This window comes from Acanthochromis polyacanthus, chromosome 15 (genome assembly GCF_021347895.1).
Source record: "Acanthochromis polyacanthus isolate Apoly-LR-REF ecotype Palm Island chromosome 15, KAUST_Apoly_ChrSc, whole genome shotgun sequence".
Classification (NCBI taxonomy): Eukaryota; Metazoa; Chordata; class Actinopteri; family Pomacentridae; genus Acanthochromis; species Acanthochromis polyacanthus.
This window is the reverse complement of record NC_067127.1, coordinates 15,377,977-15,392,918: the sequence shown is the minus strand read 5'-3', so window position 1 is coordinate 15,392,918 and position 14,942 is coordinate 15,377,977. Positions and strand designations below refer to the sequence as shown.

The window sequence follows — 14,942 nt, the reverse complement described above, 5'->3', positions numbered from 1 at the left end:
ACCGTGGTTTAAGATGATATGATATAGTCCCGTTTATGTTAACATCAGCCAGTGATGCTGATGTTGTACAATCTTACAACAGATGGAATGAATGACGTGTGATAGCGCTTCTTCTTGCAGGGTGGGTGTCTCAGTCTGCTGCTGAAGGAGCTGCTTAGAGACCCCACAGTGACATGCAGTGGGTGAGAGGGATTGTCCGTGATGGATGTGATTTGTCTGTTGGTATTTCTCACAGAGAATATTCAGTCAAGAAAATTCATTTTACTTTGATCTTGGCAAAAACTTAAGTTATTTCTACTGATTCTTCATTATGGGACAGTGTCAGATCTAGATCCACTTCTGGAGAATCATGTTTATGTATTTTTATATATTTTGTCATCTATCTTTTATGCAAGCATGCAGAGTCTGATGAAGAAAACCTGAGATGAGAAAGCTGATAACCATCATCGGGATACCCATTACCTATAACTGGGCTTTTAGGTTTCATTGTGCCAACAAACAGGAAAGCCTGATTATGTCAATAATACTAATACTAAGTAATTAATACAAATCAAGAAGGAAAGAAATATAGTCAGTATCCTGTTGGTTTCTTAATGACATAAAACTGTGGTAGCTCTCATCACTGTTTTCATTGTCAGTCAAATAGCTTTCTGCTGCTGGATGCATCATTCACCCCACACAAACCTGCAGCACACACATGAAAAGTGACCAGAAACACTTCTTACCTGCTCATAATGCTCTATGGCCATGGCGAAAATATTGAGAAAAATGGCAAACATGATCACTGGGCCGAAGAGGCTGCTGTCAATAGTCACTTTCAGTTTTCTCTGGAGAGGGATCCAGGCCTGAACCTGAAGGATAAGGGAGTCAGGTAAGCGATCTCTTAGTGAGGCAGCAACACTTCAACTGCAGCGAGCTGTTAACTCGTCTTACCAGAGACATTTCTCTCTATCATGTTGTCACTGGGGTGCACCGAGTAAGGATGATCAGCGGTAAGAAGACAGGACATTAATCACATTCGTTAAACATCAACATTATCGCATTTATCAGAGCCAGAATCTGAAAAAAAATTTTTTAAAAAATGAGCTATCAAATTTTTACATTTTTCAATGTTCTTTTACCTATATATTCTTTAACCTAAGTTCTTTTACCACAGCAACACTTGCCCATCTGTATTACAGTGTTTACAATAATGTAAAGTGTGATATCTGTAAAAAGTTTAAATTTTCCTTAAAACAAAATAAAATCCTGGGTTATGAAATGTTTTTTATTTAGATCTTATCCGCTTCTGAAGATCAGAGATGCAAGTAAAATTGAGAAAATTGTCAGAATGATGTTTCCAAGGTCAAGAATTAACATCAATGCTAAAACAAACAAACAAACAAAAAAAACCCTTAAGATTATTCCTTATTCATCTGTAAAGCAGCCACATGTGGTATTTATTCTCTTTGGATAACATTCATCATACATGCAGGACTTTTCCAGTTCAAATAATATGCCATTCATTTTAGTGGAGAAGATACTGCATTATTCTGGTCATGTGTTCCATTTAGATCCGTCTAACACCAAGTTAAATGTGCAACACAACAATACCTATAGGATCTATTCAGGACACATCTGCGCATCTGCAGGGTCAAACTATTACTTGGATGGATGGATGATGTATCACCTAAATAACCCTAATCCTATTTTCCTCTGAAATGTAGTGGACTGGATGGATAAGTACTTTAAAAAGGCACTTTAATGTCCACACAAGTAAATGTACTTAGTAACTATACACTACTAGTGATTGCAGTTTGTACATCGTTTTACTGTTTTCAGTGGTTCCCAAAGGAAAGTGGGACTCTGTGTCTTTCTCATTGGTTGTTAGAATCTTTTATTGCTATGTTCACTTGATGTATTTCCTTCCTACTTAGTGAGCTGTGTTGGTAAGAAACTCAATGCATTTACCCAAACGACATATTTAAATACAAATTTGAGTTGAGTGGATCCATTTCGACAACTTGATATTTCTACTGTAATACATTTAAGAGGGAAATAGAATGTTTCATACCATCCCTGTCCAGTCGGTCTTTAAAGGTAATGAATTAGATTTTGTTTTCTGACAATCATTAGAACTGATCAGGATGTCACCTCTACAAATGTATGACCTTAGAGAGTAGGATACGTTGCTGATTAACCTGCCAGTTTATAAAGAAACAGCATCACGTATAAAGCGGTTAAAACTTTCTCCCATTCAAACAGCATCATGAGCTCAACAGTAAACATTATTTATATTAGTAAAACACAGACAGAGTCCATTTTCTGGCAATATTACTTTTGTTACTTTATATGCATGTTGCTTATAATGCTTAGTTCTACCTTAGTTTGGTTGTTCATGTTAATGGAATATTTCTGTAGTTTGGTGTTTTTACTTTTGCTGCATTCAGTCCCTTTTACTTCACTCTGTTCTTTTTTGACTGTTTTATTTTATTTTTTTTGGTTAAGTTCTTAACTTTTGTTTTTGTAGTGTGAAACACAAATCTGCATCATAGACAGTCCTCGTATTTCAACTCTCTTGTTAGTTTCTGTCTGATTTTGGATTTTTGGGAAAAAAACATGAAGCAGAAAATCTCCAACAGTTTGTTGGAGTTGGAACTTGTTTTGGTAAACAATTAAAATGAGGGGGCTGCACAGTGGCATAGTGGTTAGCACTTCCGCCTTGCGGCAAGAACATCCCCGGTTCAAATCCCGGCCTGGGCTTGGGATCTTCCTGCATGGAGTTTGCATGTTCTCCCTGTGCATGCGGGGGTTTTCTCCGGGTACTCCGGCTTCCTCCCACAGTCCAAAAATATGCTGAGGTTAATTGGTTACTCTAAATTGCCCGTAGGTGTGAATGTGAGTGTGATTGTGTGTCTGAAAAACTTCCATTTGCAAAGAACCGCAGCGCAACACACAATATCTGCTGGATGTGAGAGCATGACTGCGGCTGGTAATGTCAATGTAAGGACGGATTAGGTTGTTTATGAAGATTATGGGTTTGAAACGATTACGAAACGGTACCGCTCAAAGCGATAATTGTCCGGAAATGCGAGAACATTTATGCGCGGTCTGATAATAATCTACGACGAATATTTAATGATCTGTGCAGTAATGCTGCTCCTTTATCCACTGGATCGTTAATAAAAGCTGTTCTACGCCAAAACTCGCTCGCTTACTGACTGAATGAATGAGGAAATGAAACAGCGTGTGTGGCTGAACAATATGGACGGGGATTCGTGAAACTGTCACGTCAATTTTTGTTTCGGTTTCGTGCGCACCAACACGATGTCGTCATGTTTTTCGTGCCGCTCACCACGAGCGAAACCCGCTGTGGTAATCACATCTGAAAGTGGTTTATACCTGCGGATTCACGACGATCTAAGCTGTCCATCGGCGTTTGCGGCCGCCGCTTCGGCCGCCGGACATTCTTTAAATTCCTATGCAAATTCGGCGGATTCATGACGATCTAAGCTGTCCATCTGCGTTTGCGGCCGCGGCCGCCATTGCAGCCGCCGGACATCCGGCCGCAACAGCGGCCGGATCACATCTGAAAGTGGTTTATACCGGCGGATTCATAACGATTTAAGCTGTCCATCGGCGCTTGCGGCCGCGGCTGCAGCTGGATGTCTGGCGGCCCCCGCAAGCGCCGATGGACAGCTTAAATCGTCATGAATCCGCCGAATTTGCATAGGAATTTAAAGAATGTCCGGCGGCCGAAGCGGCAGCCGCAGCGGCGGCCGCAAACGCCGATGGACAGCTTAGATCGTCATGAATCCGCCGGTATAAACCACTTTCAGATGTGATTACCACAGCGGGTTTCGCTTGTGGTGAGCGGCACGAAAAACATGACGACATCGTGTTGGTGCGCACGAAACCGAAACAAAAACTGACGTGACAGTTTCACGAATCCCCGTGAGACCGGGCTAGGCTGAAAGAGGGCGGAGACAGAGAGAAACTCGAGGTTTTCTCAGATAAACCTGCTGCCGACCAGGTTAGAGTCATAGAGTCTGTTACTGCGGTAACTGACCGAGAGTTGAAGTTACCCCTCTTTGTGAAACAGGCTCAAGTTACCCCGCATTCCCTGGTTAGAGTTACCTCGCTTCGTGAAATGGAAAACTCTGAGTTTCCCTCATTTCAGGGTTAAGAAACTTAGAGTTTTCACTAAACCTGCTTCGTGAAATAGGCCCCTGGGCCCTTCAGACACCAACACCACGCTGCTGTTCAAGACTGTGACGACAAACACTGGCAATACATACGACAAAGATACAGGTACGACTCACCTGGACAACTCAGGTCATCAGAGGTGATTTGATTTTAAAGGTTCCATACACTGATTTGTAGTTGCTATAAACTTGGAGGATATGAAGATATCCATTCTGTCATTCCTTAAGACCCCCCACAACTAGATATCCTCCTAGCTTTGTAGGTGAGTCATTGAGAAGGAGCAGCTGCCTCTCAGTCCACCAGGTTTATTTATTTTCTAGAGCTGCTTCTGCTAACTTTAAAATGTCTCAGCTGTCAACAAAACACATCAAATGTTCTGCTGCTGGCTACAAGAGTGAACACAAGAGTCTTCATACAGTTCCAGCATCTGAGTGCAGGTTACTGTGTGTCCACATGGGGGAACTGCAAGACAGACTGTTCAACTTTGTTTTATCAGTCTATCAAAGTTGACTTAGTATCTTTAGATGGAGATGACTAAATGCTGGAGAACTACAAAACATATATTTTGAAGGAGATACTTCCACTGCAGTCCGTGTGATGGATTTAACTCCTCAAAAAGACAAAAATCAAAACATCATTGAACGTCCAGAAGCCTGGAGGTCGGTGGCTGAAGGACCAGGGGTTGGCGAGCCGGGGGGTGCAGTTCTCGGTGTCCGACACTGGGTGCTGCTTGTGAGGGAAGTGCTGCTGCTGCTGCTGCTGTGGTGCAGAAAGGAGGGAGACGGAGGTGCGACGTGGAAAGGCAGAGCGGCTCTCAGGTCCTCTGAGTGAAACAAATGAAATCCAGCGACACAATGAGAGCAGACGGTCCGCTTTCAGTGGGATCCAACACCGGAATGAAGCCTCTCAGCAGTCAGCCGAAGCACATGTGTTAGGAAGAAAGTCGTCGCCATGGACGGGGGGCTGAGCGTTACTTTTATATCTGTTGCGATGTTTGTAGGATCCTTTTTACTTGGATTCATCCCACTGTTGTTCAGACTCTCTGAGGTAAGTGTGTGTGTGTTTTTTTTTAAAATTTGTAACTCTCCTCGTGAGATCTAGATTTCTTAAGATCTTAGCTGCCGCAGTGACTGAATTATGATCAAAGTATTTTAAGCTGCAGTTTTTATTTGCGCCCTCATTACAGGGATGTAGGCAGAGATTAGGCTTCATGGGTTCTCATGAATGAGCCTCAGGCGGCATAGTTTGCTTGTTGTTTGACTAATAAATCATAGTGGGGAGCAGAAGCCTATTAACTGAAATCACTTGTCGTTCCCCAGAAAAGCCTGCAGTTTGTCTCCATCCTGGGTGCAGGTCTGCTGTGTGGGACAGCCCTTTCCATCACCATCCCTGAGGGGGTGGGCTTACTGGAGGAATCCTGGAGAGGTGAGAAGGGGAGAGAAACTTCTAATGCACACGTGAAAATGAACCACAATCATGAACAAGAAGTTTTACCAAACTTGGACCGCCCGGCGACAAAGATGACCCCTGTGACCTTGAAAATGAGGTCACGGTCACCAAATTCGAACTTGACCTGTGTCTTAGTATGGTACACCTGTGTACCAAATATGATGAGGCCACATCAATATTTTATCGAGTTATCGCGCGGAAACCAAATTGTTACAGACAAACAAGCAAGCAAGCAACCAACCAACCAACCAAGACCATGCAGCTCAAAACAATACCTTCCGGAAAACGCAGTTTTGCCGGGCGGTAAAATTCCTATAACTCCTGAAAAATGAGCCAAAATCATGACAAAATCAACCTGAATCATGGCCCTGTATTCATCTGGAAGGCCCCTCTCTTTGGTTGTCTTGACAACGCAAACACTCCACACCATCCTCTCCCACCGAATTTACATCAGTGCTTGATTGGAACCTCTTCAGCTGATTGATAATTGTGTATGGGGATGAAAGCAATGTCAGTGGTCCAAATGTATGCTGTTCTCCCTTGTTGTCTTTGATGTGGTTTTGATCAAAAGCTCCTCCTGTCCTTCATATTCCCTCTCCAGAATCCTCCTCCTCCTCCTCTGATGAGCTGTCCGGTCTGAATGCCAGTGAAAAAAATACAACATCCACAGAGAGAGGCCTTCCACCCCGGTTCTTCATCGGAGTGGCTTTAACTTTGGGGTTCACCTTCATGTTTGTTGTCGATCAGATTGGAAGCTACTGTTTTATGCGCGGCAAGTCATGGAAACTCTCCACCCCGCTTCATTTTACAGAATGTCATCTCTACAGATGTGTTTTTGTCCATCACCTCAACATGTGCATTGTGTAATTTCAGACCAAAGGTCTAGTTTGCCCAACAGCGTCCACATCACAGCCACACTGGGGCTGGTTATTCATGCTGCAGGTACGTAATGCAATCAAACATGTTCAACCTGTGTTTGCTTGAGGTACACAAGATACTTTAAGGAATTCCGGGACACAAGTGTGGAAAATTCCCAACCAAACACTGGAGTTGTTCATGCTCCCATGTGACTCAGCATGTGATTCTTTTATGTTTCAAATGACTTTTTTTTTGTGTGAGTCTGTAGCACAGCCTGGAAGCTTTAACTCTAAAGCTGTTGTCCCACAAGTGAAATCTGGCACGATAATAATCACACATCAAACCATCCGTCAGTTTAGGCTCTCACGCCCCCACAACACATCTCTTTAATAGATAAATGTTTTTAGCTTAGTTTTACTATTTTTATCTTTTGATCTTGTTTTTACTCCTCTGTGCAGCACCTTGGTCAACTCTGGTTGTTTTAAAGTGCTTTTAATTAAATTTGATTTGATTTTGATTTGCAGGATTTTTCCACAAATATTTCATGATATCATTTGAGATTGTGTAATATTTTAAGGGTGTCCGAAACATTTTTTTTCATCACTGTGTATAATAAGAGTCACAGGTAGTTTGACTTTAAGGTGGTTTCCTTTCTGACAAAATCTTTTGCTTGGTCGATTTTAATTTTAGGTCCATTTTTTCTCCAAAAAAGTGGTGGAATGAAGAATGTTAATGTACTGTTGAAGACTCGTTGCCAAAATTTTAACTGAAAAGGTAGACTGTGGTGACCATTCCTAATATTTCTACTTGCATGCAGTTGATGGATTTGCTCTGGGTGCTGCTGTGGCCACAGGCCAGGTGACCGTACAAGTCGTTGTATTTTTAGCTGTGATTCTACACAAGGTGAGAAAACAGTTCTGTGAAATACACAGTTGTGCGGATCGCAAACAAGCAAAGCAAATAATGACACCTCACCGTCTTTTTTTGTTTCCTAGGCGCCTGCTGCTTTCGGTTTGGTCTCTTTTCTGATGCATGCAGGTCTTGAAAAGAAATACATTCAGGGACATTTACTGGCCTTTTCAGCCGCAGCACCTATACTCGCTATCACCACTTACTTCACATTACATGCAGTAAGAAAGCACGCCTCAGCTGTATTGTTTCTGTCTAAAAAGAGAATCATTATATCCCAGTGATTGTACAGTGTCAGTTGATGCTGCTGTATTGTTTGACTTGAAGCTTGTTGTGTCCACAGTCTGGCAGCTCAGCAGAGAACCAGCTCAGTGCAACAGGAGTGGGAATGCTCTTCTCAGCTGGGACGTTCCTCTACGTGGCCACAGTGCATGTTCTTCCTGAGGTCAGCAGCAGGACAAGCCAACCCTCCTCTGACCAGCAGCAGCACGATGGAGCTGAGACCCACCAGCAGCGACACCTGGGGCTGCTGGAGAGCCTCACTCTCATCCTCGGTGTAGGGGTTCCAATGGTGTTGGCCCTGGGGTTGCAGGATGATTAAGAAGGGAACCTTGGGGCTATTAGGTTTAGTGCAAAGGGCATAATGCAACCAGATCTCAGTGGTGAGTTGTCTAATACTACACTGTACTGTATAAACTATCTGTAAGCCACAATGATTAAGAAATGAAATGTGCCTTGGAAGAAAGTTTACCCTTATTGTGTTCTGATATCAGTGAAACCTGCCTTTGAGTCCACTGGTATTGTTTGTTCCCAGTAGTGACCTCGGTGTACTGAGTTTGAGTTTCAAGACAACAAAAAGGGTGTCATTTGTTGTCATGGCACTCTGAGGACATGATGTTCAGAGGTGAAATCCCAGAAACTGGATAGATTTACGGGAACAACTGAATAATTTGATGCTATCTCTTAGACAATAGGAGATCTAGGCCATACACTTTAACCTGCACAGTTGGGAGTCTGAAAGCAGATTTTCAGCTTGTTGATGTGCAATAGTACAAATTACCAAGATGTGAAATTTTTTTGCAACTTTAGAATTAGTTTTATAGTTCTGATGCTAAGAGTTATTTTTTTCTTCAGATTAACTGAGAAAGCGTTTTGGGTTTGCAACATCTTCAGGAACACATAGAAAGTCGAGCTCCTGTACATCTGTTACAGTGGACATAAGAAGTATTCACCCCTTTGGAAGATTTCCTCTTTTATTGCTTTTAAATTGACCATGGTTCAGCACTGAATCACGGTCAGTTTAATTAGATAAGAATTTAGCAAAATAGGTTATTTTATGTCGAAGTAAAACAAGCTTCTACAAAGTAATGTCAGTTAATTTAAAATATAAAATCTGTGAAGCATGGTGGTGGCATCATGATGTGGGAATAATTCTCAGCAGCAGGATGTAAAGTGCACGCAGCAAAGTAAAGGGAAATCCTCAGGGACAAAAGATACAGTCCGCAAGACAACTCCAACTTGGAAGAAGAATTGTTTTTTCAGCAAGACAATATGACCCAAATCATACAGCTAAAACTACACAGACCTGGCTTTAAGACAACCATGTGAGTGTACTGGATTCTTTGAGACAAAGCCTAGACCTCAATCTAACTGAGAATTTGTGGCTGGACTTGAAAACTTATGACCCCCGTGCAACCTGGCAAAGCTTGAGCAGTTTCATAAAGAGGAAAATTGCTGTAATTGCAGCTAACTGTGAGTTTACTAAAAACTGACTTCTTTTTACATATTTTATGTCTTTAATTTACTGACATTTTTGACTTTGATATGAATTTTTTTTGGAAATTCTTGTCGAAAAATATAATATTCAGCATTATTCAGGGGTGAAACGCAATATAAAGAGAAAACTTCCAACTAGGTCAATACTTTTTATAGGCACTGTAAAAGACACACGAGCCAGAAAGAAACAGGCCGCTTACAGGAGGTATTTCGCATACCAGGTTATCAAATGAACTTTAATCCTCACATGTTCCAGAGTTTTTACCTGTGACACTTTAGGATGGTCTAACTTTTACCAACTCCTGCTGTTTCTCTTTTACTTCCTCCTTAGCACACACAAAACATGAAATACATGAAATAAAAACACACTCTATTTGCGATGGCCTGTTTGATTGCTTCATTTCTTGCTCTTTTTAGTTTTATCAACACCACACAGCAGTAAACTATCTGATGCTACTTAATTTTTAATGGTCATGGTGTCATGTAGCACTTGCCTTTTGTCAGCTACACTGGAGAGATAGACATTGGTGTTAAATACATATATGGGACGAAAATGTCCAAACTAAGACCCTAAGTTTAAAAGTATATTTATTAAGCTGTATGAAACATTAAAAATGCAATAAAGTTATACAAAAACAAAAAACAGTCCATACAATGGATTTTCAAAAGTATGCTATACACACCACTAATGGCTAAGTCAAACATTTCCTATGGTTTTGAACTGAAGTGATGCATTTAAAGTAACACAGTAACAGCTGTTGTGTTTATGCTCAACACTGACAAGTTCAATGAACATTGATCCTGTTTTAATGTAGCAGTTAAACATTTGACCTATTTTGATATTTAGATAAAGGTTCAAGTGAGACCTGGCGATATGTTAAGACAGTGGCACTAGTTAGTCTACCAGGAATAAATACAACATAATAGCCAGCTAATCATTAACTTCTTGAGTCATCACAGCTCACCCATAACACTGCATTTTGACACATCTTCAACCTCGCTGAATTATCCCCTCCCTTCTGAATTGCACTCTGCTGGTAGCTAATGGCTATGATATCAGTCTTCAAGCACCTGATACCTGCAAACAGTTTAACCCTACACTGTATGGCAAATTTTTGCAGGCTAAAAACTCCACTCTGCCATCTGACTGCCTGCTGGTCTCTCATTTAATACATCATATCTCTCCTATTGAATGTGGGTGTAATTCTACAGTGTGTAATGTGAGATAATTCAATACAAACTGACTGGTTTAAATGCACAAACAAATCCTTTCCTTATATAAGAAAGTTTGATTGCCCGTACAGCAAATCATTCGTACCTCTGGAGGCAGGACTCACAAGATCATAAACAACTGAGAAGCAAAAATCCCTCTGGTTGAGTAGTTCAGCTCACAGATATGCACCCTGACATGCGCAGACACAACAAGGCATTACATTTAATGGGGTCACAATCTCAAAACGCAAATGTGTTTATTATCCTGATGGGCAGAATGAAGCAGTTTCATTCTAAATGTTTATAAATGTAAATGCCATTGTACATTGTGCGTGTATAGCGCACAATTCCATTAGCCATTAGCAGCATTGTATATGAGTCACTGCACTCCTAAAATCACAGTTTACCCTTTTTACATTCACCATTATGACAGAATACTTTAGCCCAGTACAAACAGCTCTGACATGATAATATTTAATGGCACGTTCCAGGGTCCCAGCATCAAGCAGCACTCCAGTGATAGCACATTCACATGCAGTCATGGAGGAAAGTATTGACACCCCTGAAATTTTTCCAGAAAATACACCATGTCTCCCAGAAATTGTTGCAATTGCAAATTTTTTTGGTATACATGTGTTTAATTCCTTGATGTTCAAGGGTGCCAACAATTTCTGTCCAGCTCATTTTTTGAGTTTTGTGTAAAATTATGTCAATTTTTGCTTTTTTCTTCTTCTTTTTTGTGTTTTTCCAATGCACATCAAAGAAATAAACATGTGTATATCAAAAACATTTGTAATTGCAACAATGTCTGGGAGAAATGGTGCACTTTCTGGAAAAACTCCAGGGATGCCAATATTTTCATCCATGACTGTACATGCTACATCTTCAGAAAGTGCTATCATTTGTTTTGAGAATCCGCTGAAATCTTTTATTTGATTACACATCCTTCTATAAGTAACTTTAGAAGAGTGTGTCAAAAAGAGCTTTCCTGAGGTCAGATGGGAGTTAATCATTTCTCTCACAGTTTCAGGCGGCTTATGGAGGCAGTCAGCTGAGCCTCCCGAGCCATCTGATCAAAGGTCCGCCTGTGTGTCTGCTGCCTCACTCTCTCCCTCATGTGAAAGGAGGCCCGAGCCAGCCTCTGTGCCTCCTCCTGTATTTGCTCTCGCTGTTTCTGCAGCCTCTCCCTCTTCCACTCCTTCATAGAGACATAGCTTTCCCTGACCTGTCTCAGGGCCTCCTCCTCTCTCTGCAGCTTCTCTCTGAGCCTCAGGTGGCAGATCTGCTTGTGTTTGTTTCGCTGCTGTGTCTGTTGAGCTCTGCTCCTGCGCTGAGCCGAGGCTTTCAGGGCGGCTCTCTCCACGCGACGCTGGCTCAGTTGGACCAGGATCTGTTTGTGCGTGAGCTGCTGGATGTTTTGCAGCTCTGCCCTCAGCTGCGCCCTTTGAATCTGCTCGTCCTCTCGGGCTCCTCTCTCCTGCAGCTCCCTCAGCCGAGCTCCTACAACCTGGGCTCGCTTCTGGCAGGAGTGCTGCAGCTTCTTCTCAAGTGTGCTCTTCATGTGAGCTTCCTCTTCCTCCACCTGCTGCTCCACCTTTTGTTTCAGCAGGATGTGTCGCAGCAGCTCTCTGCGGTTTTCCTCCTGCAGCCTCCTCCGCTCCCTCTTCTCCTGCAACACTTTGCTCCTCCGGGCCTTCTCCTCTCTCTCCTCTGCTACCTGCCTCTCTTTCTCCAGGTGCCTCTTCTCCACCTCCTCTTTCTCTCTCAACAGCTTCTCCTGGTAACATTTGCGCTCCTCTGCCTCTTTCTGTGCAACCTCTATCTTCTCTCTGCGTTGGGCCTCCACCTCCTCCTTCAGCCTCTTCCAGCGGTCTTCTTGCAGCATCACCTCCTGCTCTAGTAGCCCTGCTTTCTCTTTCTCCTGACACTCCCTCAGCCTCCTGCGGGCCTTCAGCTCCTCGTTCCAGCGGTTCATGCTCTGCCTCAGCTTCTTCCTTCTCTTTTTCTCTGCTTCGGCCTGCTGGGCCTCCTCCTGCCTGCGGGCCTCCTGTCGCTCCTGCTCCTCTCGCTGGCAGAGCTTCAGGCGAGCCTCCTCCTCCTGGTGCTTCACCAGCATGAGAGCTGCTATCTTGCGGTCTCTCTCTGGCACTGTGACATACATCTCCTTGTTGATGTCTTTGGTGATCCTCTGCAGTTGCATCTCAGTAGCTGGGGATTGTCTGAGGTCTCCCAGACTGAAGCTGCAGACTGTGCTCCTGTCTGAGTCCCTTTTCCCAGCAACAGAACAGGTGGACCTGCTGACAGATTTCCCTTTAGAGCACAGATCTGCATAAGGAACAGGCCCTGATGAGTGTTTGTCAGCTGAGGGATCCTTCAGTTTGCTGTGAGGCAGCACTGAGGCTTTATGTCCACTGGGCCACCTGTCCTCTGTCCGCATGTCCTCCTGGATAATCCTCTCCCGCTCCTCGCGGCACATTTGCACAAGCTTTGTTCTCTCTTTTTCATAGGATTCATGCATGACTCTCATCGCCTCAAAAGGCATGTCACGTCGTTCAGCGATCAACTCGTTGAGCGACTTGATCAGAAGCTGCACTGGTCTGACACCAAGTCGAGCGCAGGACTCCAGAGATCGGGGGCTTGTTAAAACATACCGACTCCTCTCCGCTGCGGCAGACTCGAAGTTGTTCAGATCCAAACAGGGCAGCGGTGAGTTGGACCTCCGCTCCATCATCATGAAACGAGTTAAAGTACCTCAGAGCAATGTTCAGATCCTCTAAGAGCTGCTGCTTCCTTCAGGTGTTCTTTCAGCTTGGTGAGGTCAGCAGGGGATTAGCTGTCCTTACAATCTGCTATCAGTTACATCTCATTACTTCAGCTGTATGGGCAGACAGAGAAACAGGGGCAAATAAAAATAAGAAACAATATGCAAATATAGGCTCTTTCACTTTGCCACTAGAAGCACTGTATCTACTGATACTGCATTACAATAGCTAATACAGGCTGTAAAATGTTGCAATGATAAATGATTATGTTCAGCAGCTTCCATAAGGTTTTAAGCCTATGTGTGTCTGCAGCAGAGGAAGCTGCATTTCAGGACCCTAATTATTGTTTTTCATTAACTCCACCTGTTTACTACAAAAGTCAGCTAGCTTTTCTAGTTTACAGAAACTTATACAAAACGACCTTTGTTCAGTTTTGGGTGGAATAAACCTTCATAACTGGCTTGGATAGAAAATATGTATACATGTAGTGTGTAACAAACTATGGAAACTATAAGTAGTATTTGGGGTTGAAAAACCTTTAAAGCACTATACTAATAGCATTATTACTATTACTATAACTACTACCACCACCGCTACTACTAGTTTAGTTTAGTCTTTATTTAAGGAACAATGTACAGAAACATTAAGCTCACATGAGTCAGAGATGTGCTGCACCAGATTATAGCTTATTAGCTAGTTTCCATCTGCAGTCCCTATAACATTAATAAATAACAGTGCTAATACAATAACAAATAAGAAAACAATAAAATAAAACTCACACTTCTCACTACTGTCAGACCTTCACAATCAGACAGTGAACACGTCCAATTCCATTCCACTACTGCTATTACATCTGGTACTACTATTAGCTACTGTTACTACTGCCATTACTACTACTACTACTACTACTACTTCTTGCATGCCTACTATTACTACTGCTACTACGACTAGTAGTACTATTACTGTTACTACTGCCATTACTGCTACCACTACTACTACTACTGCTACTTCTACTACTATTGCTACTACTATTACTGCTGTTAGAACTGCTACTACTAAGAATACTACTCTACTACCATTACTTCCAATACTACTAATTACAATAATAACAACAATAATAACAATATAAACACTCACCAGTAGCTTCTTTAAACTAGCACCGTTGTGAAGTAAACATAAAAACAGTACTGCCAACAGCTGTCAGTGACGGTAGAGACGCCTGTGTTTCCCATAGCAACAGTACAGCGAGGATAAAGAGCGGACCTCTGAGCTCGGACTCTCTCACTTTTGTGAGCGCGCCTCCTACCGGTAACTGACTCCATGGTGACCAGCTCGGTGCTCACGTGCTTCGACCGCCGCCCTACAGGCGGCTGCTGCGGAAGTTGGTTTCACGTTCGCAAGACGTTTCTAAATCTGAAGTTGAGAGGAGAGGTTTTGATTTCTGGCAAACTAATTTTTATGTCAGGTGTGTATTTACACTTACATAACTTAAATTTCAATTTGCAGTTGATGAATGGTTTTTTAATTTTATTTAGATGATGTCTGTTGAGTATAGATGAACGCAAGCACTATAATGAGTGTACAGTCATGCTGCAAATGTGAATTTTTTGTAGCATTCAGTGGTTAGATCCACAACAAATTTTGTCCTAGTGCAGAACGGGTTAAAACCTTAGAATGACGGCATCTTACATCAATATCTAATATGATTTTAGTTTAAAACATTAAGAGTAAACAGTTATCATCTCCATCAAGCACAAGAGTGGCAATAAAAATAAAATTATTGTTCATTTT

The 14,942-nt window shown here is 42.4% G+C and overlaps 2 protein-coding genes across 2 annotated transcripts; one reads left to right on the top strand and one right to left on the bottom strand.

Moving 5' to 3' along the window:
* The first annotated feature begins 4,214 nt into the window (after positions 1-4,214).
* Positions 4,215-9,555, top strand: LOC110950010 (zinc transporter ZIP9). Its single transcript, XM_022192388.2, has 7 exons — positions 4,215-5,232; positions 5,505-5,610; positions 6,236-6,406; positions 6,508-6,576; positions 7,310-7,395; positions 7,488-7,622; positions 7,745-9,555. Exons 1-7 carry the CDS (start codon positions 5,137-5,139, stop codon positions 8,000-8,002), a joined length of 921 nt encoding a protein of 306 aa, XP_022048080.1. The 5' UTR covers positions 4,215-5,136; the 3' UTR covers positions 8,003-9,555.
* On the bottom strand, positions 9,384-14,936 carry LOC110950008 (coiled-coil domain-containing protein 177). Its single transcript, XM_022192386.2, has 2 exons — positions 14,289-14,936; positions 9,384-13,264 (listed from the first exon to the last, which is right to left on the bottom strand). The coding sequence occupies exon 2, from the start codon at positions 13,121-13,123 to the stop codon at positions 11,408-11,410; it is 1,716 nt and encodes a 571-aa protein (XP_022048078.2). The 5' UTR covers positions 13,124-13,264; positions 14,289-14,936; the 3' UTR covers positions 9,384-11,407.
* Between the last annotated feature and the right edge of the window lie 6 nt (positions 14,937-14,942).

Coding starts and splice junctions, on each gene's coding strand:
- LOC110950010 (XM_022192388.2), top strand. CDS start 5,137: ATGGACGGGGGGCTGAGCGTTACTTTTATATCTGTTGCGATGTTTGTA. Junction 5,611..6,235: donor ACTGGAGGAATCCTGGAGAG/GTGAGAAGGGGA, acceptor TTCCCTCTCCAG/AATCCTCCTCCTCCTCCTCT. Junction 7,396..7,487: donor TAGCTGTGATTCTACACAAG/GTGAGAAAACAG, acceptor TTTGTTTCCTAG/GCGCCTGCTGCTTTCGGTTT.
- LOC110950008 (XM_022192386.2), bottom strand. CDS start 13,123: ATGATGATGGAGCGGAGGTCCAACTCACCGCTGCCCTGTTTGGATCTG.